General features: G+C 41.9%; 2 protein-coding genes across 6 annotated transcripts in view; one reads left to right on the top strand and one right to left on the bottom strand.

Moving 5' to 3' along the window:
• si:dkey-171c9.3 (A-kinase anchor protein 11) overlaps window positions 1–911 on the bottom strand; it is a 37,019-nt gene extending 36,108 nt beyond the window's left edge. Inside the window, exon 1 of the mRNA XM_067997014.1 lies at window positions 804–911. The gene's annotated coding sequence lies outside the window, so the exon portion shown is untranslated. The remainder of the gene's footprint in view (window positions 1–803) is intronic.
• Window positions 1–26,582, top strand: part of ccnb3 (cyclin B3) — an 80,257-nt gene that overhangs the window by 43,150 nt on the left and 10,525 nt on the right. For 2 of the 5 annotated variants that reach the window (XM_067996661.1, XM_067996657.1), the window contains exons 1-6: window positions 10,031–10,274; window positions 10,541–10,675; window positions 19,828–19,911; window positions 20,618–20,739; window positions 23,751–23,868; window positions 25,858–25,956. In XM_067996661.1, the coding sequence (XP_067852762.1) occupies window positions 10,604–10,675; window positions 19,828–19,911; window positions 20,618–20,739; window positions 23,751–23,868; window positions 25,858–25,956 (495 nt within the window). In that variant the 5' untranslated portion in view covers window positions 10,031–10,274; window positions 10,541–10,603. Of the gene's footprint in view, window positions 1–9,436; window positions 9,546–10,030; window positions 10,275–10,540; window positions 10,676–19,827; window positions 19,912–20,617; window positions 20,740–23,750; window positions 23,869–25,857; window positions 25,957–26,582 lie in introns of those variants that run through there. The other 3 variants (XM_067996658.1, XM_067996659.1, XM_067996660.1) reach the window with 3 other exon arrangements.

Raw genomic sequence — 26,582 nt, 5'->3', positions numbered from 1 at the left:
ACAAATAGTGACAGAGTAATTCTTCCTCCCTCCCATTTATTTTCTGAAGTAACCCCCCCCGCCAATATAGCCATTCCTTATTCATTGCTGCCAAGTTGATAGGTTAATATGCAGGAGAGCTTTTAGCAGTTACCACATGGTTGTAACGTGTTTTCAGTACTACGACCAGCTACATGTTCTACTGATAATATGATATTTGGAATTATCTTTAAATTGACCAGGCACTTAAATTTTTTAAAAAAGTTTTAATGGATTTAGTCAATCATTCTCGGCAATGATCTTCACCTTTGAAGACGAACTGAAGGAAAAGACTTCATTGAAATTATATTTCCAAGAAAACAAAAGAAAAAGACTTTATAAACAAGGTTTTGTTGTTAAAAGAGGTAGTAGATGTAAAAGCGTGACCCGCGTCCCAGAACAATTATTTAACACCCCCTCCGCCTTAAAACCGAAGTTACACCTGTTATTCTAAGAGAGGAAAAAACTATTAATGCTTACGTAGAATGTTACTGTGTAATAATCTACACGATATATACATATTTCTTAAACTGAGAACGGTGGCTAGTGTGTATACCTAACAGATGCATAAAGAAATAACTATGAACGAAACTAATTTGAAAACAAAATATATGAAACATGCTAAAAATGAAAGCTTGTAAATGCTATTAAACATTGTTATAAATTTAGATTATTTGGATAAAACGGTATCAACATAACTGCGCTGATGCGAACCACAGCAAACAGAAATGCGCTGTTGAAATTACCAACTAATATAAAAGTGATAACAGACAAGTGTTGCTTACCTCTGTGACTTGGTTCCAATGGTTTTTAAATAAGATTCCAGCCACTGACTAAACTTTTTAGGAATCTAAATTGTTTGGCGCTGCTTTGCAACTGCGCTGAATCTTCAGCGTTTCATCAGTACTGATTGACAGCCGGTTCCTGGGTTGATCCCTAGATTGACAGTTTGCTAGTTTGGGATTGGTGCTATGATAGCAATAATCACCAATGGGAGCAGTGTTGAGGCGGGACCAACATTGTTGAAACCGCACCTCCTTCAAATTAACATCTGCGTGATGCCGAAGCGGAACTGGTTGGTTTCAGTTGAGCAGTAATGTACATAGTTAGACGTTTTTAGCTTCAGAATACTCTAGAGAAGAGTACTGTACTCATCTGCCTTTAAAGTGATCATCATTTCCTGTCTGTACTTAATGATTTTCCTTTACATATCCCATTAGTGCAGTGGCTTATCATTTATCAGAAAGTCTCAAGGAAAATATGGAAACACTGACATTGTTCATACTACATTGATAAATAGTAAAGGAACGCAGGCCGTTAAATATATTCCAATTAGTCAGTGAATGGTCTAATATGACAAGCGCAAATCATCATGGTACCATTTTGGATCATGGGAATTCTTGGAATTGGGCAGAATTCGGGAAGCACAAAATCTCTTGATTCTGCAGTTTCAAATTTTCTTCCTTATATTTATGACTTTGTGGTAAAATTTGTCCTGAGTGAATGAATAACTAGAGCGTTATGCTAGTTTGGTGGAGGGAAATTATAGGTAATGTTGGATATTTCGAGGTATGCTCAATTTAACCCCTGTGAAACAGTCTTGAGGTGTTTCATAGCAGCCATCAGTGTGTGGCAGTTGCCTGAAATGTTGGCTCCAAATCCTAAATGTTTAGAATAGTTAGTGAAATGTACTCTTACCTCTTGCTGTGTAATCTGGATGAGCCTCCAAACATCCAATTTATGTTGGAGATACAAGTGATATGATGCCTTCAGTGGAATTTCCCAATGTGATTTAGGTGCTAGTTCTCTATCTCAACTTCCATACCATAGGACAATCCTGGACTAATTACATTGGAGACTATATCCTATGAAATGACCAAATTTATTGACTGGGTCTCCTATAACGTCCTGTGATCTGGAAGAGTAGTACAACAACAAAAACAACAGGGTGCAGTTATTTGGCACCTTTAACATGGAAAACATCCCAAAGTGCTTCACTCAGGCATAAAGCATAAAGCTTAGCCAAAGAGGTTGATTTGAAGATGGGTCTCAAAGGAGAGTGATTTAGGAAGAGAATTCCAGAATGTGGGGCTCAGACAGCTTAAGGCATAGCTGCCAATGGGAGAGTGAAGGGAGGAGTGATGCACAAGAGGTTGGAGTCAGAGGAACAAAGAGTCTGGAGGAGCTTTCAGAGATAGGGAGGGTGAGGCCATGGTATTTAAACACAAGGATGAGAATTTTAAAATTGAGGGACCGAGAGCCAATGTAGGTCAGCAAGGTCAGGCAAGCAGGACTTAGTAACAGATAGGATTGGGCAGTTGAGTTTTGTATATGCTGGTGCATGGGTGGTGGAGGATGGATATCAACCAGGAGAGCATTGCATTAGTCATCTGGAGGTGACAATGGTATGGATGAGGGTTTCAGCAGCAGATGAGCTGAGGTAGGGGTGGTGGTTTGGAAAGAGGTATAAGTAGATGCTCTTTGTGATGGAGATGATATGGGGCTAGAAGCTCAGCTGGATATATAACTGTTGTCCAGCTCGGTGAGACTGCCGTCACTTGGTTCCACTCTTACATATGTGATTGCAACCAGAGGATCTCTATCAATGGCTTCTCTTTCCACCATCTTGGTAGTCCCCCAAAGGTCCAACCTTGGCCCCCTCCTCTTATATATGCTGTGCCTTGATAATAGCATCTACACACATGAGGTCAGCTTCCACAAGTATGCAGATGACATCCATCTCTACCTCTCCACTACCTCTCTCGATCTCTCCTCTGTTGCTGTGAGACTACTTGACTGACATCCGGTCTTGGAAGAGCTGCAACTTCCTCCAGGTAAACATTGGGAACACTGAAGCCATCATTTTTGGTCTCTGCCACAAACCCTGTACCCTTGCCACCAACTCCATTCCCCTCCCTGGCCACTGTCTCAGGCTGGATCAGACTGTTTTCAACCTTGGCATCCTGTTAAACCCTAGCTTCGTGATGAATATCCCCACATTCACAAAGGATAGCAAAGCCATATCTGTCAACAGTGGGCCAGTTAGTCTGATCTTATTGATTCGATTTGTTTTCCAATTATTATGAGAAAAAATCTGAAAGAGTACCACTATGAAAATATCCTAATAAATGATAATTGTAAACAATTTTACAACACCAAGTTATAGTCCAGCAATTTTATTTTAAATTCACAAGCTTTCGGAGGCTACCTCCTTCCTCAGGTGAATGATGTGGAAATGAAATCCTCGAAATGAAGTCGCATTTATAATTCACAGAACAATGCTTGGTGATTACAGACAGTTTTTTCAACTGCCCGTTGCCAAGGCAATCAGTGTGCAGACAGACAGGTGTTACCTGCCAGGTCTCAGAATATACAAATCACCAAAAAAAAACAACAAACAAAAAAAAAACAGAGATAGAGAGGTAGAAACATAGAAAAGACAGCAACTGACCCGTTATATTAAAAACAGATAACATTTGTTCGCTGGTGGGGTAACGTGTAGCGTGACATGAACCCAAGATCCCGGTTGAGGCCGTCCTCATGGGTGCGGAACTTGGCAATCAATTTCTGCTCGACGATTTTGCGTTGTCGTGTGTCTCGAAGGCCGCTTACCCGAAGGTCGGTGGCTGAATGTCCTTGACTGCTGAAGTGTTCCCCGACTGGGAGGGAACCCTCCTGTTTGGCGATTATTGCGCGGTGTCCGTTCATCCGTTGTCGCAGTGTCTGCATGGTCTCGCCAATGTACCATGCTCTGGGGCATCCTTTCCTGCAAGGTATGAGGTAGACAACATTGGCCGAGTCACAGGAGTATGAACCATGCACCTGGTGGGTGGTGTCCTCTCGTGTGATGGTGGTATCTGTGTCGATGATCTGGCATGTCTTGCAGAGGTTACCGCGGCAGGGTTGTGTGGTGTCGTGGACGCTGTTCTCTTGAAAGCTAGGTAATTTGCTGCGAACGATGGTCTGTTTGAGGTTGGGTGGCTGTTTAAAGGCGAGTAGTGGAGGTGTGGGGATGGCCATAGCGAGGTGTTCGTCGTCATTGATGACATGTTGAAGGCTGCGGAGAACATGGCGTAGTTTCTCCGCTCCGGGGAAGTACTGGACGCCAACATTTTCATGCACAAGTTCGAGCAGGACTTCTTCACTGCACAAGACCTCCAACCAACACTATACACCAGATACATCGACGACATTTTCTTTCTATGGACCCACGGCAAGGAATCACTAAAGAGACTACACGATAACATCAACAAGTTCCATCCCACCATCAAGCTCACCATGGACTACTCCTCAGAATCAGTTTCTTTCTTGGACACACGAATCTCCATCAAAGACGGGCACCTCAGCACCTCACTCTACCGCAAGCCCACGGACAACCTCACGATGCTCCACTTTTCCAGCTTCCACCCTAACCACGTCAAAGAGGCCATCCCCTATGGACAGGCCCTGCGAATACACAGGGTCTGCTCAGACGAGGAGGAACGCGATGGACACCTACAGACGCTGAAAGACGCCCTAGTAAGAACGGGATATGACGCTCGACTCATCGATCGACAGTTCCGACGGGCCACAGCAAAAAATCGCATAGACCTCCTCAGGAGACTAACACGGGACGCAACCAACAGAGTACCCTTTGTCGTCCAGTACTTCCCCGGAGCGGAGAAACTACGCCATGTTCTCCGCAGCCTTCAACATGTCATCAATGACGACGAACACCTCGCTATGGCCATCCCCACACCTCCACTACTCGCCTTTAAACAGCCACCCAACCTCAAACAGACCATCGTTCGCAGCAAATTACCGAGCTTTCAAGAGAACAGCGTCCACGACACCACACAACCCTGCCGCGGTAACCTCTGCAAGACATGCCAGATCATCGACACAGATACCACCATCACACGAGAGGACACCACCCACCAGGTGCATGGTTCATACTCCTGTGACTCGGCCAATGTTGTCTACCTCATACCTTGCAGGAAAGGATGCCCCAGAGCATGGTACATTGGCGAGACCATGCAGACACTGCGACAACGGATGAACGGACACCGCGCAATAATCGCCAAACAGGAGGGTTCCCTCCCAGTCGGGGAACACTTCAGCAGTCAAGGACATTCAGCCACCGACCTTCGGGTAAGCGTACTCCAAGGCGGCCTTCGAGACACACGACAACGCAAAATCGTCGAGCAGAAATTGATTGCCAAGTTCCGCACCCATGAGGACGGCCTCAACCGGGATCTTGGGTTCATGTCACGCTACACGTTACCCCACCAGCGAACAAATGTTATCTGTTTTTAATATAACGGGTCAGTTGCTGTCTTTTCTATGTTTCTACCTCTCTATCTCTGTTTTTTTTTGTTGTTTTTTTTTGGTGATTTGTATATTCTGAGACCTGGCAGGTAACACCTGTCTGTCTGCACACTGATTGCCTTGGCAACGGGCAGTTGAAAAAACTGTCTGTAATCACCAAGCATTGTTCTGTGAATTATAAATGCGACTTCATTTCGAGGATTTCATTTCCACATCATTCACCTGAGGAAGGAGGTAGCCTCCGAAAGCTTGTGAATTTAAAATAAAATTGCTGGACTATAACTTGGTGTTGTAAAATTGTTTACAATTGTCAACCCCAGTCCATCACCGGCATCTCCACATAATAAATGATAGGCAGCACACCATCAGAAGTGGAGTTCTTGTATGACTGACTTTTTTGAAGAAGTGACTGTTTAAATTTGAGCTTCTTTCTGAGACAGCAAACAATAAACCCCACTATTGTTGGGTTTTCACTAGAAATAGCACCTACCAGATTCTCCAGTTCTGTCTGAATTGGTGGAAAACATAATGCTGACAGACCATGTAGCTGTGATTAAAAACTACTAAACAAGTTTATTATATAAAGTGAAATTATACAGAAGGAAAAATAAATCAATAGAATAGCCAGAAATACAATACTTCGCTTAACTTTACACAAACTATTCCAAAACAATAAATGTTCTCTAACTTAGAAGTACTCATCAGTAACTTAGAAGTACTCATCAGTAACTTTTAAACATGAGTTATTAATGAAAAACTTTGTGAAAGATTAACCTTGTAAGAGCCCTTATAAGCACCCAACTCAAATAGGGTCATAGCAACAAAGGAAACTGAAGAACATGAGGCACCAGCCTGATTATATATTATCTCTTTCTTTGGCACAATGGAAGATAAAAAGGTATTGTTCACAATTAATCAAAAACTGCCCTACTTTTAATAACTTCTTGTGGTGATAGACAAGAGACCTATTGAACATGCAGATGTAAACAACTTCAACAACATAGCCTCGCCAAACAGAATTTGACTTAATCAGATTTGGGTCCCAGGAAGATGCTCATTTTTTCTTCCTTTATGACTCAGAAACTAAACACTTCTTAACAATGTAATTGACAGGGCCAATTTAAATTTGTTATTAATATACAATGCTCTTAGGCAGAGATGTATATTTCACTTTGCCTGCCAGCTTTCAAGCTAAGACTGGCCCATCCACCACTGGTGCACTGTAGTATGTCCTATCTGTAGAATGCACTGCAGCAACTCACTAAGCTTACTCTGAGAGCTCCTTCTAGCCCTGCAACCTCTATCACAAAGAAGGAAAACAGCAGCAAGATCATGGGAACACCATCACCTCCAAACATACCATCCTGACTTGGAAATTCTTTCATCATCGCTGGATCAAAATCATAGAATTCCCTACCTTCCATCATTGTGGGAGCACCATCACCACAATGACTGAAGCAGTTTAAAGAGAAGGCCCATCACTTCCTTCTCAGGACAACTGGACGTGGGCAATAAAATGCAGCTTTTCTAGTGTTGGCCACATCCCAAGAGCAGATTACAAGAAGACGGGGGTAGATTACTTTCTTTACCAACTCAGTGTTAGGCATTGCCTGGGCGGAGCATAGAAGACATAGAAGTTCCCTACGGAACTTATTTCTTCCTATCTCAAGTCTATTTTGACTCCACTCACTTCCTGCAAATAAAAGGTGTCACTATGGGAACCCCTATGGATCCTAGCTATGTCTGCCTTTTTGTGGGATACATGGAACGTTCTTTGTTCCAATCCTACTCAGATCCCCTCCCTCACCTCTATTTCCGGTACATTGATGACTGTATCAGTGCCGTTTCCTGCTCTCGCCCCAAACTGTAAAATTTCATCAACTTTGCCTCCAATTTCCACCCTTCTCTTGCTTTCACATGGTCCATCTTGGACTCTTCCCTTCCCTTCCTTGACTTCTCTATCTCCATTTCTGGGGATAGGCTGTCAACCAATATCTACCATAAGCCCACCGGCTCCCACAGCTACCTTGATTACACTTTCTCCCACCCTACTTCCTGTCAGGACTCTATTCCATTCCCCAGTTTCTCCATCTTTGTCACATCTATTCTGACAATATCACCTTCTAAAACTGGTGCTTCCACCTCCACATTCAACGGATCATCCTCCACCATTTCCACCACCTCCAGCGCGATGCCACCACCAAGGACATCTTCCCTTTCCCTCCCTTTTCAGCAATCACTGCTCCCTCCGCAACACCCTGGTCCACTCTTCCATCACCCCCAACACCGACTCTCCTTCCCACGGCACCTTCCCGTGCAAGCGCAGGAGATACAACATCTGCCCTTTCACTTCCTCCCTTCCCACCGTCCAGGGCCCCAAACACTTCTTCCAGTTGAAACAACGATTTACTTGTACTTCTTTCAATTTAGTATACTGTATCCACTGCTCACAATGTGGTCACCTCTACACTGGGGAGACCATACACAGTTTGGGCGATCGCTTTGCTGAACACCTTCGTTCAGTCCACAAGCTTGACCCTGACCTTCCGGTCGCTTGCCATTTTAATTCTCTGTCCCACTCCCACTCTGACCTCGCTGTCCTCGTTCTCCTACATTGTTCCAATGAAGCCCAACGTAAGCTCGAGGATCAGCACCTCATCTTTCGATTAGGCACTTTACAACCTTCTGGTCTCAACATTGATTTCAATAACTTCAGATCATAATCACTGCTCCCATTTTTTCATGATGTGGAGCCTGTGTTGTAAGATTCCTCCCATTTTTTCAGACAGCAAATGCTGGCAATGGTTCTGATGTTGCCATTTACAGCTCCTCTAGATCTATCTTTTGTTTTTTTACTTGTCACATTACCACCCTCCTTGCCTTGCACCATCATCCCTTTTGTCATTTAATCATTCTCGCCCTCCACCCTATCACAGACTTTCCCTTTTCTTCTTTCCTCTCCTCACCTTCCTCCTCCTACCTGGCTCTGTACTTGCTTAAAAACTGTTAAACCTTTAACTTCTTCCAGTTCTGACTTGCTGAGTATTTCCAGCATTTTCTGTTTTTATTTCAGATTTCCAGCATCCGCAAGATTTTGCTTCAGATAAATACAGCATTATGTACTGGTGAAAGCTAATGCTCACCAAGCTAAAGTCTGTTGAGCAGGAATGAGACCTAGGCGTTATAGTACATGAATCGCTAAAGGTTCATGACCAGTGCCACTAGGCTATAGCGAAAGCAAACAGGGTATTAGGATGTTTTGCTATGACATTCCAATATAAAACAAATAATGCCATATTGTCCTTATATAATACCTTGGTTAGGCCTTATCTAGAATATTATGTCCAGTTTTGGTCCCCTCACATGGTGGGTGATATAGAGACCCAGGAAAATCTTCAGAAGAGGGCCAGTAGATTTATACCTAGCTTAAAGACCCATAGTTCCACAATAGACTTAGAGAGCATGAACTTTTTATTCTCGAAAAGTGTAGACTTTGGGGAGATTTGATTGAGGCTTTAAAATAATAAAGGGACTAAACTGTGTCCATGTGGATAGAAAATTTGAATTAGATAGATTAGGGAAAACCAGGGGACATACATATAAGTTACATAAGCATAGAACTAGGTTAGATATCAGGATGTTTATCTTTTCGTAGAACGGAGCTGGATTAAGAATTCTTGAGGCCCTGGGCACCAAGAACATTCAGGGGCCCTCTGCACCACCTGCACAATCCCCTGCCCCAATCCATTAAAACAGAAATGTGTAGTAACATGCAGGAAAAAAAATAGGCCCATAGAATGTTCACCCACTGCATTAATAATAAAACAAATCATAGCACAATATACCATGCTTAAATGAAAGTGCTTAATTTTGTCACGCAGCCAAAAAAAAGCTGACTATAAATTCTGTAAGCTGAATACCTAGGCTCTATTATATCACAGCAATTATCTACTGTCAGTATCTAATAATTAAGGATACAAAACACCAAAACCGAATTACAGTATTTTCTCAGTAAGAGTGATCCAAGATATATCTGCTTAATGCACCATCTCCTCAAAATAATTTAATTTGCCTGCTTTCAAATACTCATTTCAACTCCTTAATTTCAAAGGGAAGGTTTTTTGGAGGAAGGAATGACAGGAAATAAACATGGAGCCTTTATTCAACATTAGACTGGAATCCATTGGAAAGCAGAAAATCCTATAATTGCCATTAAAAATGTAAGATTAATGTATGTGGCTCGATGTCAAATTTTGTTTGATAATCACTCCTGTAAAGCGCCTTGGCATGTTTTACTATGTTAAAGATGCTATATAAATGCAAGTAGTTGTTACATACACTAAAATACTGCTACTGCAGTTTTAAATGAAGTCATTTGGAACTTCTATTTTCTCTTTACTTTAATATGTACCTCCCTCTTCCCTTATATTTCCTTCACTATGGTTGGGTTGCCTTCCCTTTAAATGAACAACTTTCCCACCAACTCGCAGGTCCTGTGTGTCAGGGAGGGTCCCACCCGGGAGGGTCCCACCCCCTTTTCCTTCCCATTGGTCCGATGGGTTCTATTTTGAAAAAGGCTCCTCCCTTAGCAACTGCGAATTAGCAACGCATCCTGGCGGCGTCCTGATTGGTGACCGCCTGGCTGCCTGGAGCCAATAGTGGAGTGCTGGTATCCATGCCGCACTTTTCAAAAAATTTGGTGGAGGTGAAATTGGAGCAGCTGTGAGTGTGTGTCGGCGGGGAGCAGTGCACACTATTCCTGGGGTATCAGCGGGAAAGGCCGAGAGTTAGAGGTAGCCGCCTGTATCCCGAGCAGAGTACGGGGTGGAGTCGCGCTCTCTCATAGCCACATACAGGATTGATCTCGGAGCCTCTGGATTAAGTGCCCCGTTGTTCCAGACTTGTGTTTCCAAGTCTGTATCGGCTCCACAAAGCTCGAGGCTCAGCGGGTTTGTAAATTGTTTTCACCCCTTTCTTTCGGTTTTGTTGCATTAGCAATGATGCATTTGTTGCAAATCTCTTGCTGCATGTGGATGCGCTCCATCCCCCCAGTGGGCTGCATTTAATACTTTGACCAGGCGGGAGGGAGAGTCTGTAAATCCCAGTATGAACTGCAATATGAGTGTCGCTTTGTTTTCTTTTGTGCTTCTGCAGATAGCGCTTTCGATATTCTGCTCCAATTAACCAATTTGTCCACCTTTCTATTTCCCATTAGTTCCTCTGATCCGATTCTCCCCTCATCCCCTCCCTTGGAAAGGCGAGCAGGCTTGTCTGAGCAATGCCTCAAGCCTCAAAAGCAAAAATCCTTCAACGTGAGTCATTAAGACAGGAGTCTTCTAAAACGGAGAAGGTAAGGGGAATCACCATTCCTGTAAAGATAGGGCTGAAACCCTTCCGATTGTTTGTTTGTGTGTGTGAACGATAGTGTTTTATTAATATTGAATTGTTACACAGAAGTTAAAAACCTCCAGAAAAGCTTTTCAGATTGGTGTAGTTTAGTGTCAATGCAAATTCTAATGAGACGTGGTGTATTGAATACGGTAATCACAAGAAATTATAAAATTAATTCAGTGTAAAATGACCGTTGCAGTCATCACAATAATATGATGCAAAATACATATCGATTTATTGCATGAAGTTTTGTCTTTGGGAGATGTATGCTGTAGGGAGAGTGTTGGTTTTAAACGGAAGGAGGTCAGCTATGTATTGATGGACCTGGCGGGTATGTTTACGTTTGAAAGCCTGCACTTGATTTGTTGATCTACATGAATCTTAAGTAGATAGGTTTGAACCTGAGGAAGGAGCTTACTGGAGAGTGTTACATCATTGAAACTACAGCACAGAAACAGGCCATTTGGTCCAACTGATCTATGCAGGTGTTTATGCTCCATGCGAGGCTTCTCCCTCCTTACTTCATCTAAGCCTATCAGGATACCCTTCTGTTCCTTCCCTCGTGTGCTTATCTAGCTTTCCCTTAAATGCATCTGTTATTTGCCTCAACTACTCCTTGTGGTTCCACATTCTTACCACTCATTTGGTAAAGACGTTTCTCTTAGATTCCCAACTGGATTTATTAGTGACTATTTTATATTTATGACCTCTCGTTTGGGCCCCCCCCCCCCCCCCACAAAGAAAAAGTGGAAACATTTTCTCTACCTCTATACTGTCAAAACCTATCATTATCTTAAAAACCTCAGGTCACCTCCTCAGCCTTCTCTTTTCTAGAAAAGAGAGCCCCAGTCTGTTCAGCCTTTCCTGATAAGGATATCCTCTCAGTTCTGGTATCATACTTGTGATTCTTTCCTGCACCCTCACCAATGCCTCTATATCCTTTTTATAATATGGAGACCAGAACTATGTGCAATACTCCAAATGTGGTCTAATCAAGATTCTATACGAGTTTAATATAACTTTGTTGCTTTTCAATTCTGTCCCTCTAGAAATGAACCCTGGTGCTTGAGTTGCCTTTTTTTATGGCCTTATTAACCTGTGCCACTACTTTTAATAATTTGTGTATCATAATTTGTGTATCTCTACCCCATGATCCCTTTGCTCCTGTATCCTGATCAGACTCTTATCCAAGCAGTATGTGGCCTCCTTATTCTTCCTACCAAAATGCACTACCTCATACTTATCTATAATGAAATTCATCTGCCAATTACATGCTCATTCTGCAAGTTTATTAATGTCCTCTTGCATTTTGATGCGTTCTTCCCCAATTTGGTGTCTTCTGCAAATTTTGAAATTGTACTTCAGATTCCCGAATCCAAATTGTTAATGTAAATTGTGAACAACAGTGGTCCCAGCACCGATCCCTGTGGAACACCACTTCCCACATTTTGCCAGTCTTAGTAGCTACCCTTAACCCCTACTCCTCTGTTTTCTGTTTTGAAGTCAACTTGCTATCCATTCTGCTAACTGTCCCTTGACTCCACATGCCCTGATCTTTGCCATGAGTCTACAATGTGGTACCTGATCGAAGGCCTTTTGAAAATCCAAATATATTACATCTACTACATTACCCTCGTCTACTCTTTCTGTTACTTCTTCAAAGAATTCAATAATGTTGGTCAAGCATGACTTTCCCTTCTGAAATCATGCTGACTATTTATTTTCGTTCTCTAGATGTCTTTCTATGACATCTTTGGGTAAAGATTCCATTATCTTTCCTACCGCTGACGTTAAGTTAACTGATCTATAGAATCATAGAAAATTTATGGCACAGAAAGAGGCCATTCAGCCCATCCTGTCTGTGCCAGCCAAAAATGAGTCACCCAGCCTAATCCCACTTTCCAGCACTTGGTCCATAGCCTTGTATGTCATGGCACTTCAGGTGCACATCCAGGTACTTTTTAAATGAGTTCAGGGCTTCTGCCTCTACCGCCCTTTCAGGCAATGAGTTCCAGACCCCCACCACCCTCTGGGTGAAAACCTTTTTCCTCTGCTCCCCTCTAATCCTTCTACTAATCACTTTAAAATATGCCTCCTGGTTATTGACCTCTCTAAGGGAAATAGGTTCTTCCTAGTCACTCTATCTACGCCCATCATAACTTTGTACACCTCAATTAAATCACCCCTCAGTCTCCTCTGTTCCAAAGAGAATAATCCCAGCCTATCCAATCTTTCCTCATAGCTAAAATTCTCCAGTCCTGGCAACGTCCTCGTAAATCTCCTCTGTACCCTCTCTACTGTAATTACATCCTGTAATGTAATGACCAGAACTGTACACTGTACTCAAGCTGTGGCCTAACCAGTGTTTTATATAGTTCCAGCATAACTTTTCTGCTCTTATATTCTATGCCTCGGATAATAAAGGAAAGTATTCCATATGCCTTCTTAACCACCTTATCTACATGTCCTGCTACCTTTAGGGATCTGTTTGATGTGCACTCCAAGGTCCCTCTCTTCCTCTACACCTTTCAGTATCCTCCCATTTATTATGTACTCCCTTGCCTTGTTTGCCCTCCCCAAATGCATTACCTCACACTTCTCCAGATTGAATTCCATTTGCTACTTTTCTGCCCACCTGACCAGTCCATTGATTTCTTCCTGCAGTCTACAGCTTTCTGCCTCACTATCAACCACATGACCAATTTTTGTATAATCTGCAAACTTCTTAACACTCCCCCTATATTTAAGTCCAAATCGTTAATATATATCACAAAAAGCGAGGAACCTAGATCACCTAGATCAGCCCTGCAGAACCCTACTGGAAACAGCCATCCAGTCACAAAAACACCTGTCGACCATTGCCCTTTGCTTCCTACCACTGAGCCAATTTTGGATCCAACTTGGCACTCTTGCTTGGCTCCCATGGGCGTTTACTTTTTTGACCAGTCTGCTATGTGGGACCTTGTCAAAAGCCTTGTAGACTATATCAAATGCATTACTCTCATCGACCCTCCTTGTTACCTCCTCAAAAAATTCAAATCAAGTTAGTCAGACACGACCTTCCCTTAACAAATCCATGCTGACTGTCCTTGATTACTCTGTGCCTTTCTAAGTGACGTCTTATCCTGTCCCTCAGAATTGATTCCAATAATTTGCCCACCACCGAGGTTAGACTGACTGGCCTATAATTACTTGGTTTATCCCTTGCTCCCTTTTTAAACAATGGTACAATATAGTTCTTTTGGACTTATTTTATCTCCCTTTTTAAAATATAGGAACATTAGTTGTCTACTAGTCCTCTTCTGGTTTGGAGGGTGTAACTAGTAGGGTAAATAAGAGGGAACCAGTGGATGTAGTACATTTGGATTTTCAAAAGGCATTCAATAAGGTGCCACACGAGCACGTAACACAAGATTAGGGCTTATGGGATTGGGGGTAATAGCATGGATTGAGGATTGGTTAACGGATAGAAAACAGTGTAGGAATAAACAGGTCATTTTCGGGTTGGCAGGTTGTAACTAGTGAAGTGTCGCAAGGATCAGTGCTTGGGGCTCAGCTGTTATATCAATGACTTACATGAGGGGACCGAGTATAATGTATCCAAATTTGCTGATGATACAAAGCTACTTGGGAAAGTTAAGTTGTGAGGAGGACACAAAGAGGCTGCAAAGAGATTTTGGGCAGATTAAGTGAGTGGGCGAGAAGTTGGCAGATGGAATGTAATGTGGGGAAATATGAAATTATCCACTTTGGTAGGAAGAATAGAAAAGCAGAATATTTTTTTAAAAGGTGAGAAACTAAGAAATGTTGGTATTCAGAGGGATTTGGGTGTCCTTGTATACGAATCACAGGAAGTTAACATGCAGGTACAGCAAGCAATTAGGAAGGCAAATCGTATGTTAGCCTTTATTGCGAGGGGGTTGGAGTATAAGAGTAAGGAGGTCTTGCTGCAATTATATAGGGCTCTTGTGAGACCACACCTGGAGTACTGTGTACAGTTTTGGTCTCCTTAGTTAAGGAAGGATATACTTGCCTTAGAGAGGGTGCAACGAAGGTTCACTAGATTGATTCCAGGTTTGGGAGGATTGTCCTATGAGGAGAGATTGAGTAGAATGGTCTTATATTCTGTGGAGTTTAGAGGAATGAGAGATGATCTCATTGAAACATATAAAATTCCTAGAGGGCTTGACATGGTAGATGCTGAGAGGCTGTTTACCCTGGCTGGAGAGTCTAGAACTAGGGGTCATAGTCTCAAGATAAGAAGTTGGCCATTTAGGACTGAGTTGAGGAAAAATTTCTTCACTCTGGGTTGTGAATCTTTGGAATTCTTTAACCCAGAGGGCTGTGAATGCTCAGTTGTTGAGTATATTCAAGATTGAGATCAATATATTTTTGGACACTAAGGGAATCAAGGGATAGGGCAGGAAAGTGAATTTGAGGTAGAAGATCAGCCATGTTCATATTGAATGGTGGAGCAGGCTCGAGGGCCGTCTGGCCTACTCCTGCTCCTATTTCTTAAGTTCTTATGTTTTTATCAATTATCTTCCCCTGCCCCCCCCACCCCCTTTCTATCTTAAATGTTTTAATATCTTTTCTTCTAATGCCCTGCCCATCTTGTTCGTCACTCTGGTAAATACGGAGGCAAAGTATTTAATATTTCTGCCATTTCACTGTCATTGCCTGTGGGTTTATCGTGTGCATCCCTTAATTGCCCTATCCTTATTCTGATTTTTCTCTTGTAATTTATATGTCTGTAGAATACTTTACTATTTTTATATTCTTTTGATAATTAAATCTCATAGTTCCTCTTTGCTTTCCTAATTATTTTTTTTTACTTCTTTCCTAACCTCTTTATATTCCCTTTTGTCGTCCATTCTTTTATTGTCTGTATTTAGAATATGCCTTTTTCTTTTAGTTTCGATTTTACCCGTGTTTCTTTATTCATCCACGGTGTTTCATTATTGGCTAGTTTGTTCTTGCTTTTTAGAGGAATAAAGCCAATCCCCAACATCAGGATGTCATCAATATCTTAAAGTAACATCATCCCTGACCCATTTTTTGCTGCATCACCCTGGTGGCCAGATATGCTCCACCAATTTGAGGAAGTTTATGATTGTCCAAAAGCAGTAGTATTGTGTTTAAACACTTGTTTACAGGAGTACATTCTGGATTAAAAGTGAGACATGGTGCCTTACAGACACCTGCTGCATCTTGGCTACTGCAGACGATAGAGGACAGTCTAGAGTTGACATTGAGTTATGGATGTTTTTGATTAACTGCTGATAATTGTAAAATCCACAATAATGGGGCCTTTAATTGTAGTGCAACAGCAGCAGTTGCACAGCCCAAGCTCCAAACTGCTTCAATGCATAATTGGTTTCAATGATGGTGTCTATTTGCAAGGCATATCCTTTTAGGATGCAGATTTTACTTTAGTGACTTTTTGTTGAACTCAACTAAATGCGACTGCTTTTGGACAATCATAAACTTCCTCAAATTGGTGGAGTATATCTGGCCACCAGAGTGATGTAATAAAAGTAGCATCAACCATGACCCATCTTTTAAGATGTCTAGTGATATTGATGACATCCTGATGTTGGGGATGATTGCCCTCTTCGTGCCTGTCTTGCAGGCATTGACAATCTTTTCTGTATTTGGTAGCTCCTGCTGCATGTTGGAGAAGCTTTACTTATTATAAATTCCCAAGAAAAGAAGGAAGTGTCCTCCAAGATTGGTTTTGCAGCAAGGTTGTGACCAATGCCTTCGGTACCACTCTTTGGAACATATGACATTATGCCGAATATATTTTTGACACCTCTGGTTGTACCAGGATTGATTGATTTCAGTGTCAAAGACAGTTTGGTAAATTGGGTCTGCTGGCGGGGCCTGGCCCTGCACCTATAGGCCCCGATATTTACTTGGGACTGTGAAGAGTGCGAGGACTGTGAAGAATGCGGGGGAGGATTTCTGGACGGGAAACCCGGAAGTTCGGGTTTCCCTGGCGTCCTGACTATTTTGATGCCTTTTAAATTTTTTTGGCAGGTTTCCCGCATGGGGTTATCTCAGCTGAGCCCAATCTTGTCCTTCCCTGATGTCAGAGTTTCTGCTCCTTAGCCCGGGGCACTGAGCCTAATTGTACGCTCTTACTGCTATGCTGGCTGAGATCAGTTACCTCAGGAGTCATCCAAACTTTTTTGTTTGGTGGGCCGCTTGTTTGCCATGGAACCCTGTGAACCACATTTAAACCATTACAATACAAAACACTGAATTCAAGGTTATCGAGCGTGAGCTTAAAGGGTCACCATGTGGATGAGTTTGGTTGAGAATTTATTTTTAAAATAAAATTTTGATTTTTGTATAATTGAATATATAGAACGAGTAGGAATTGGATTTACACTGATGCAGAAGTACTATTGTAAAATTTCTGTATACCTATATCTCATTGAACATGGTAATATTCAGGTTCATTCTTAATAACCTACAGTAAATGATGCAACTAAAGTCATTCAACTTTAATAAATGTCTATCTTCATCAACAGACTAGGATAGCTTGGCCACTGAGTTTGGCTGAGTACATGGTCAGGACAGTGAGGTTTAGCCTCACCAGTGACGGAAGGCATGCTTATTGCTTAAGTGCCCCAAAAAGATTATTTTTTTTGTTATTTTACATATGACTCCCTACAGAACAATTTCAAAATTTGCAGATGACATAAAACTTGGAAGGGTAGTGAATTGTGAGGAGGATAGTGATAGACTTCAAGAGGACATAGACAGGCTGGTGGAATGGGCAGACACGTGGCAGATGAAATTCAATGCGGAAAAGTGTGAAGTGATACATTTTGGAAGGAAGAACAAGGAGAGGCAATATAAACTAAAGGGTACAATTCTAAAAGGGGTGCAGGAACAGAGAGATCTGGGGACATATGTGCACAAATCTTTGAAGGTGGCAGGGCAGGTTGAGAAAGCGGTTAAGAAAGCATTTGGGATCCTGGGCTTTATAAATTAAAGCATAGGGTACAAAAGCAAGGAGGTTATGATGAACCTTTATAAAACACTGGTTCGTCCACAACTGGAGTATTGTGTCCCAATTCTGGGCACCGCACTTTAGGAAGGATGTGAAGGCCTTAGAGGGTGTAGAAGACATTTACTAGAATGATTCCAGGGATGAGGGACTTCAGTTACATGGATAGACTGGAGAAGCTGGGGTTGCTCTCCTTAGAGCAGAAAAGGTTCAGAGTTGATTTGATAGTTAGTCAAAATCATGAAGGGTCTAAACAGAGTAGATGATACAAAACTGTTCCCATTGGCAGAAGGGTCAAGAACTAAAGGACAAAGCTTTAAGGTGATTGGCAAAAAAAACAAAGGTGACATGAGGGAAAAAAAAACTCATTTACACAGCGAGTGGTTGTAATCATGAATGCACTGCCTGAGCGGGTGGTGAAGGCAGATTCAGTCGTGGCTTTCAAAAGGGAATTGGATAAGTACGTGAAGGGAAAAAATTTGCAGGGCTACGGGTTTAGGGCGGGGGAGTGGTACTAGCTGGATTGCTCTTGCAGAGAGCCGGCACAGACTTGACGGGCTGATAGGCCTCCTTCCATGCTGTAACAATTCTATGATTCTACAATGAATAACACCAACCATCCTTGTCCACAACCACTGCAACCTCTCTCCTCAGAAGCCACTAGAGCTCCACACACAGCAGCAGGATGAATTCTTCTCATTTCCTGCAACTGTCCAACATACTGTAATTTGGACACCTATGATTTAACTCTACACAGACCTGGAATTAAACCGGGGACCTTCTGTTATGATGTTTCCTATCTTTCCTTGGAAATCCTGGGTATTTTGCCATTTGATCCTTCATCCCTTGAACGAAACACTAGAAAGACAGCTTGATTTATCTAAAATTTCAGAAGGAAATTCCCACAGTGGTAAACAAAATCAACATTAAGCAGGTGCTGGTGGTTGATGATGTTTCCTGTCTGTGAAGAGTCTCAACAAATGTAGTGAACTGACCAGTGATACTGTAGGATCCACTGATAATGAAGATGGAGGAAGTATAACAAGAAGCAGAACCCTGAATATTGACTTGAGACCATGTAGCAGCTGTAACAGGCTAACAACTTCTGTTACCTGGAGGTTCCTTAATCAAACATCCTCTCCCCTGCTGTATTTGAAAGGGGCTTGGAAGAGCAATTTACCCTATTGGTACACCATGTGCACTACTGATGTGATTTAATTATAGTTATTCACACAATTGTGCTGATGTAAGAAAATCTGAAACAAGAAAAAAGTAATTAAGCCCATCAGTCGTTTCTTTCACAACCCATGGACAATTTGTCCTGTAGTGGACTTTAGCCAACTTAGTTATGAATTGTATGTTTGCCACTCTTGGGAAAGAAACAAATATCATGGGTGACCATTTTTTTACATTAGCAGAATTATATACAAAACACTTTCTCAATGAATGTTTGTTTGGGTTTTCTGTCCAAACTGCAGCAAGGGATGGTAAAATAACTGGGATGCGTCATTGATTGAGATGTAGTTTTTACACCTCTCTGCATTTGGGCTTTGTGTATGGAGCATTTCCCTTTATTGCAAACCACATCTCCAACAATTAAATTCTCAATCGTGGACTGTGAATGTATATATGTGTACAAATGTGAGTTTTACATTTAACTTATGGATTAAAGCAGCACCTTGCATCTCTATGGTTGTTGGGGGAAGTAGGTTTCATTATCTGCTTGCTGCTGGGATTCCATTCTCAGTTTCCACTCTGCATCTCCCTATAAAGGCAGCTGAGTGTATACCCACAGCGAGAGAAGAGAAAGTCAAGGAGAAATCTCTTTGGCCACTCGCTGTGTAAATGAGTTTTTTTTTTCCCTTGGGTCACTCCTGAGTAGCATTAGGGGAGGCCTGGATGCATGTAGCTTACTTGTCCTCTCTGCCACAAGAGGAATAAAAGGATTTAGATGAGAAAAGACCATCAGTGCTTGATCTCTTCTTTTTTTTCCCCAGCACACTCTGTCTGTTGGAATCTCAAGTCTTAATGACCAATACTTTCATTTCAAATGCAAAATGTATAATAGTTTCTTCCTTGTTCCCATTCAGGATGATGGTCTTCACATCAAACGGTCTCCATCTTCACCCCAAGGTGGGCCCAAGAAGAGATCGGCTTTTGAAGACCTCACAAATGTAAGTTCTGTGAATGGCAGGATATTATGCTATGTAATTACACTCCTTATGCTGATGTACATGTGACTCCTTTCCCCCCAGTATGGGTGAAACACATTTAAAAGATAAATGGGAGTGAGTAGTGTCCTTTTGCTTAACTTGCAGTTCCCATGCTGAAGATTAGTATTATTGAGGAATAATTTTTAATTTGAAGAACTCCTTTACATAGCTCTTAATGCAGCTATGTGAACTGATTAGGAACATATCTATCTCTTTATATCCTCATATCCACATTTCATAGCAAAATTCATAATCTGTTTGACACTCAACCTCTGCTAATAAGAAGGGTGTTTAGAGTTGGTAAGATACTAATACAGACCATGATGCCCACATGGAGAATTAGCGATCTGGATTCTGGGCAGGTGCTGAACAGACCCAATGGTGAGGAGAATTTCAAGATTTGTTAGTCTTTTACATTGCAGCCCCTTTAGCTACCCCCCCCACCCACCACTCTCTGTCAGGCGCAGGGGGTCTTGAGATAAATATAATAAAATACTGACACGAAACATAAAACTGACAGTAGTTGTTTCAGCTTTCCTCATTACAGGTAAGGCTGCCCCCTGTCAAAAGCAAAGGGGTTCCATACCTTTTAAATTTTTTAAGTTTGGAGTAATGAAATTTCTGTTTAATTCAGACCTTTTCTCTTGCCCCTCTTCAATTCCAATAGGCTAAACAAAGTCAATCCCTGGTTTCAAAGAGAAAAGAAGGTGGGAAGCCGGTGGGTAAGAAAACTCAGAAAAGTACCGTTGGACAAGAAACATCCAAAAACAATGAGTATAATCTAAAAAGGTGAACATCCTACTCCTTCTGATTTTCCTTATCCTAAGTATCTGTGTAGATGCTAATGTTTCCATTTATATTGCGTGTATGTCAAAATTTCTTACAGTATTTCACACAGTGAATTGCCTTAGAATTGCAGTGACTGCGGCAAATATGGCAGCTATTCTGTGGCAGCAACATCCCACAATCCACTATTAAGGAAGTGGTAACAGGGCACTTAGAAAATCATAATGATTAGGCACAGTCAACATGGTTTTATGAAAGGGAAATCGTGCTTGACAATTTTATTAGTTTTTTGAGGATGTAACCAGCAGGGTAGATAAAGGGGAACCAGTGGATGTCGTATATTTGGATTTTCAAAAGGCATTCGATAAGGTGCCACATTAAAGGTTGTCACCCCAACCCCATGAGCCCTTATTTTGTGTAACATATTAGCAATGGATAGAGGATTGGTTAACGGACAGAAAACAGAGTAGGGATAAATAGCTCATTTTCAGGTTGGCAGACTGTAACTAATGGGGTGCGCAAGGATCGGTGCTTGGGCCTCACCTATTTACAATCTATATTAATGGCTTGGATGAAGGGACCGAATGTAATGTATCCAAATTTGCTGACGATACAAAGCTAGGTGGGAAAGTAAGCTGTGAGGAGGACACAGAGACTGCAAAGAGGCAGGTTAAGTGAGTGGGCAAGAAGGTGGCAGATGGAGTATAATGTGGGGAAATGAGAGGTTATTCACATGGGTAGGAAGAATGGAAAGACAGAATATTTTTTAAATGGTGAGAAACTATTAAATGTTGGTGCTCTGAGACTTGGGTGTCCTCGTACAAGAAACACAAAAAGTTAGCATGCAGGTACAGCAAGCAATTAGGAAAGCAAATGGCATGTTGGCCTTTATTGCAAAGGGGTTTGGGGTACAAGAGTAAGCAAGTCTTACTACAATTGTAAAGGGCTTTGGTGAGACCTCACCTGGAGTACTGCGCACAGTTTTGGTCTCCTTGTCTAAGGAAGGATATACTTGCCTTAGAGACGGTGCAAAAAAGGTTCTCTAGATTAATTCCTGGGATGAGAGGGCTGTCCTATGAAGAGAGGTTGAGTAGAATGGGCCTTTACTCTCTGGCGTTTAGAAGAATGAGAGGTGATCTCATTGAAACATATAAGATTATGAGGGGGCTTCAGGGTAGATGCTGAGAGGTTGTTTCCCATGGCTGGAGAGTCTAGAGCCTGGGAGCATAGTCTCAGGAAAAGGGGTCAGCCATTTAAGACTGAGATGAGGAGGAATTTCTACACACAGGGTTGTGAATCTTTGGAATTCTCTACCCCAGAGGGCTGTGGATGCTGAATGGTTGAATATATTCTAGGCGGAGGTAGATAGATTTTTGGACTCTAGGGGAATCAAGGGATATGGGGATCGGGCGGGAAAGTGGAGTTGAGGTCGAAGATCAGCCATGATCTGATTGAATGGCGGAGCAGGCTCGAGGGGCTGTGTGGCCCACTCCTGTTCCTATTTCTTATGTTCTTAACTTCTCATTAATTTCATCATTGATGTTGTTTGTTTCTTGCTGGTGGTTGGGAGAATTCCTTGCTCCTCTTTGAATAGTGGCATATGATCTTTTAATGTCCATGTGCTCCACCAGAACAGTCTGTTGGGGTCTAACTTTAATGTCTCGTCCAAAATGCAGTACTTGCTCCACCTGAACTGTAGTGTCAAACTAGGTTAGGTTAAGAACTGAAACCCTGCTATGGGATTCAAAACTACAACCTTCTGACCCAGGGGTGAGAGTGCTGTCAACTGAGTCAAACTGATATATTTTAAGTAACTTCTTTTGTCCCGCTCAGGCGTTTCCCACCACCCCACCCCCCACCCCCCCCCCCCCCACAATATATTTTGACTGAGTGGGATCTAGCTCCTAGGTTCTGCTAAGACTGTTCTGAAATGCACTGACTGAGTAATTAGTCAAGTGAGTAATTAGTGGCATTGGGGAAGTGCTTTGTATCTGCACATTGCCCTCCAAATGTTGGGCAGCCTCCAGTGTATGTAGTCTTGTTGCCCAAACTGCAAATAGTGTTGGTGTAATAATACGATGCAGACAGCAGTCACAGCCACACTCATTCTTTTCTGTAACAGTAAAAGAATGCAATGTGCTCTTTACTGTCTGTGATTTAAAGGGGAGTCTGAGGCATTCCCTCAAATGAATTAACTAACTGTACCTCCACCTCCTGCTCCATCATTGTCCATGACAGTCTTTATACTAATGATTTTGACTCTGTCACTAATTGTCTCCTATAGTTATAGGTCTCAAAACGGTAATCGCGACACAGTAATTACTAACTGTACCAGATCAATGTATATACTAATGGAGTGTGGGACATTGCATATTTACCTTTGTCTCTAAATTCACAAGCATAATAGACATCTTTAACATAACACCATATGCCTTACAGTTGCCATTAAAAATATTTTTCTGTGGTGGTATAGTTCATTCAATTTCTTAATATACAGCCGTTGGTTTAGTGTGTTGTGAATTGGTGTTTCGCACGCTCTGTTGTCCATTTGATGTTGCATATGTAATGCATCTGGTGTGGGTGAATATTTGCTGCATCTTTGCCCACTTGTATATAACATTGCATTGTAAATTGCATCAATTCGTATTCATTTGCACTATGAAATTTCATATCCAAGGATAGTATAACAAAATAATCGTGTTTTATTGTTTGTTCAGTTGGGTAACTGCCGAACTTCAGCTCCCAGTTGTGTAAAATGTGTTCTGGTTTTAGTACTTTTTTTTTTATTGTGATTGAATCACTGATTAATGGGAAGTGGATTTATTAGAACTTTGCAGGGATGGGGTCTTGGAGAGAAACTGCTCTTGGATGCCCTTCTTATGGTATTGAAATCGTCTAAGGAATGCTCCTTGCCAGACAATATCTGACAGGCTTAACTTAATTATTGACTAAACTATGAATGTTGCCAAATGTTATAAAAGAATCCTTTCCCTTTTCTCCACTTCTCCCCTCAGTTCAGGACCTAAAGCCTCCCAGGAGCATCAGGACAATGCAGTGGAGCAGAAGAAGTCCAAGGCACCAGTACCACCTGAGGAAAAAGCAGCTGATGTAGATAAATCAGCAGAAATAAAGGTAAATGCAATGCAAGCTTCTAGAGAATCCACCAGCAGAGTCCACTGCTACATGTCAAGTACTTTGCACAGTGAATTGATTTAAGTGCAGTGACTGCCTACATAGAATGAACATAACAGCCATTCTGCATCAGCAACCTCCCACAAATAGACATGAGATGAAGGATAATAAGCAACAATTGTAATGGATAAGAAAGTGTGCGCGTATCGGAATTTTAAACGTGACCATGCTAGCATTGTGCACCATGGTCCTTCGCTATTAGACTACTTTGTGTACACTCATGAGAGCACTGAAATTACAGTAGCAGCAGCAGACAGAAGCATATATGAACTGCATTAAATAATAATGCTCTACTTGCTAGAGCCCAGGGTGGTGGGGCATGGGTTGTGCAAAGAAACCCACTGCACATCAGGTTCCCTGAATCACTTTGGTTTTGTTTTTAATAGTTACAAACCTGCTTTTTATTATGTGTGTAGTTCAAAAACTAAATTACATGGTTGAGAATTAGTTTAATCTCGAGGTTCTGCTTGGCTGTTAAGTTGATCTGAACCTCTTGATTAAGTAGCTTATTAATCATTCCCAGCTAACCCTAAAGCTTCTTGCACACTGTCACTCCGAAGTTAACTGTTTGAATTTAATTGTCTACTTTCTTGAAAATGATACATAAGATTCCACTGAAGCATAGTTCCAGATTCTTGCATTGAAAATGAATGTGCCCATTCTGTTAATCTAATGGAGGGAAGTGCACTGTTGTAGGCATGCCTGTAATGCCAACAAACAGTGTTGTTGAGACATCAAAATTCTCTTTGGGTAACACTTTTACTCTGTGCTATTGACACAAAGTAAATGGCTGCCATTGGCATGTACATCAGCCTGTAATTTTGACTGGCCACAGGCTAGCTGGGTTTTTAGGCCAGCACTCTGGTTTTTGCACTGCACGCAAACAATTCAAAATTGCCCACAACCAGAATGGAAAAAGTTTCTGTGGGTCTGGGATTTTTTGAACATTTTTTCACAAAGAATTTGTAAATATTATATTTAAGGATGGTGTTTTAAAGCAAAGTATATTCACACAGCTTTAAAAAATAGTCACTGAGATAAAAGGTGTTCGACAGGGATTATCTGGGTTGTGAACACAGGGAGATTTAAAAAAATAGACAGTCAGGTTTTAAAACAAAGCTGTTGGCGCAAGCTTTTGTCAGGCTCGGAAGGAAAATGCAGGTGAGCAGTTACTTTTTAATAAGTCAAGCAAGATGACCGACCAATGTAAGGAAGTGTAGAATGTTCATTATTTTGTATTATTACAGAAAGTCAAGTTGTACTGATTGAATTAAATGAGTTGAGTCATAATTCTTGTTCTGTATGTCATTTGCAATCAAACAAAGCAGCTGATTTGTATTTGTCTTTGTCGCACCGTGTTTTCTCAATTCACCCTCAAAGATTGGGAGAGGCACGTGCAAAATATACGAATATCTGGTTGAGATCATAGGCTACTATTGTTACACCTTTGGGTTGTGTTATTGTATAATTAGATATTGGGCAGTGTGAGTAAATTCTGGAGCATAGGGGGAAGGGGATCTGCTTACAGGAGCAACCAATACCACTGAACCTGAGAAAGCATCTACAGCAGATGTGAATTTGGACAGTCGCGAACCTGATTCTGTGGTAACCGTGAATGCTCAGTTGTGTATGAGCAGTTGTATTGTTGTTGCCAAATCCATTCCAAAGTATAAGCCAAGTGCATTTGGTAAGAGTTGAATTAGCAGATATTGAAGAACTATTTTGTAACACACCAGCCCATCTGCTCATCAGATTCTCTGGACTTTTTGGCAACTGATGTGGGATACTCTTTTCTAGTTGATGAGAACTGGCTTCTGGTATTCTGATGTAGTCGAATTAAAACTAAGCATACAAAAACAGAAGTGTAATAAATACCACTGCAGTGTGCAAAAGGAGAACAATTAATTGGAGAAATTCTCTTGCTTGTAGTCTCCTGCCTATGATGAAGTCGATGACGAGAATCTGAACGACCCATTCCTGAATGCAATCTATGCTAAGGATATATTCAGCTACATGAAGGAGCGGGAGGTAAGCAATCCCTAGTAAAATTGAAGTCACTGGGAATCGGGGAAAACTTTCCAGTGACTGGAGTCATACCTAGCACAAACTAAGATGGTAGTGGTTGTTGGAGGCCAATCATCTCGGGCCCATGACATTGCTGCAGGAGTTCCTCAGCGCAGTGTCCTATGCTCAACCACCTTCAGCTGCTTCATCAATGACCTTCCCTCCACCAAAAGGTCAGAAATGGGGATGTTCGCACAGTGTTCAGCTCCATTCACAACCCCGCTGATAAGTGGCTAGTAACATTTGTGCCAGGCAATGACCATCTGCAACGAGAGTGTCTAACCACCTCTCCTTGACCTTTAACGGCATTACCATCACCGAATCCCCCACCATCAACATCCTGGGGATTACCATTGACCAGAAACTTAACTGGACCAGCCACATAAATACTGTGGCTACAAGAGCAGGTCAGGGGCTGGGTATTCTGCAGTGAATGACTCACCTCCTGACTCCCCAATACTTTTCCACCATCTACAAGGCACAAGTCAGGAGTGTGATGGAATACTCTCCACTTGCCTGGATGCGTGCAGTTCCAACAACACTGAAGAAGCTTGACACCATCCAGGACAAAGCAGCCCACTTGATTGGCA

Source organism: Heptranchias perlo, chromosome 15, assembly GCF_035084215.1.
Source record: "Heptranchias perlo isolate sHepPer1 chromosome 15, sHepPer1.hap1, whole genome shotgun sequence".
Lineage (NCBI taxonomy): Eukaryota > Metazoa > Chordata > Chondrichthyes > Hexanchiformes > Hexanchidae > Heptranchias > Heptranchias perlo.
Note: the sequence above shows the minus strand (reverse complement) of the source record. Positions and strands in the feature narration are given on the sequence as shown.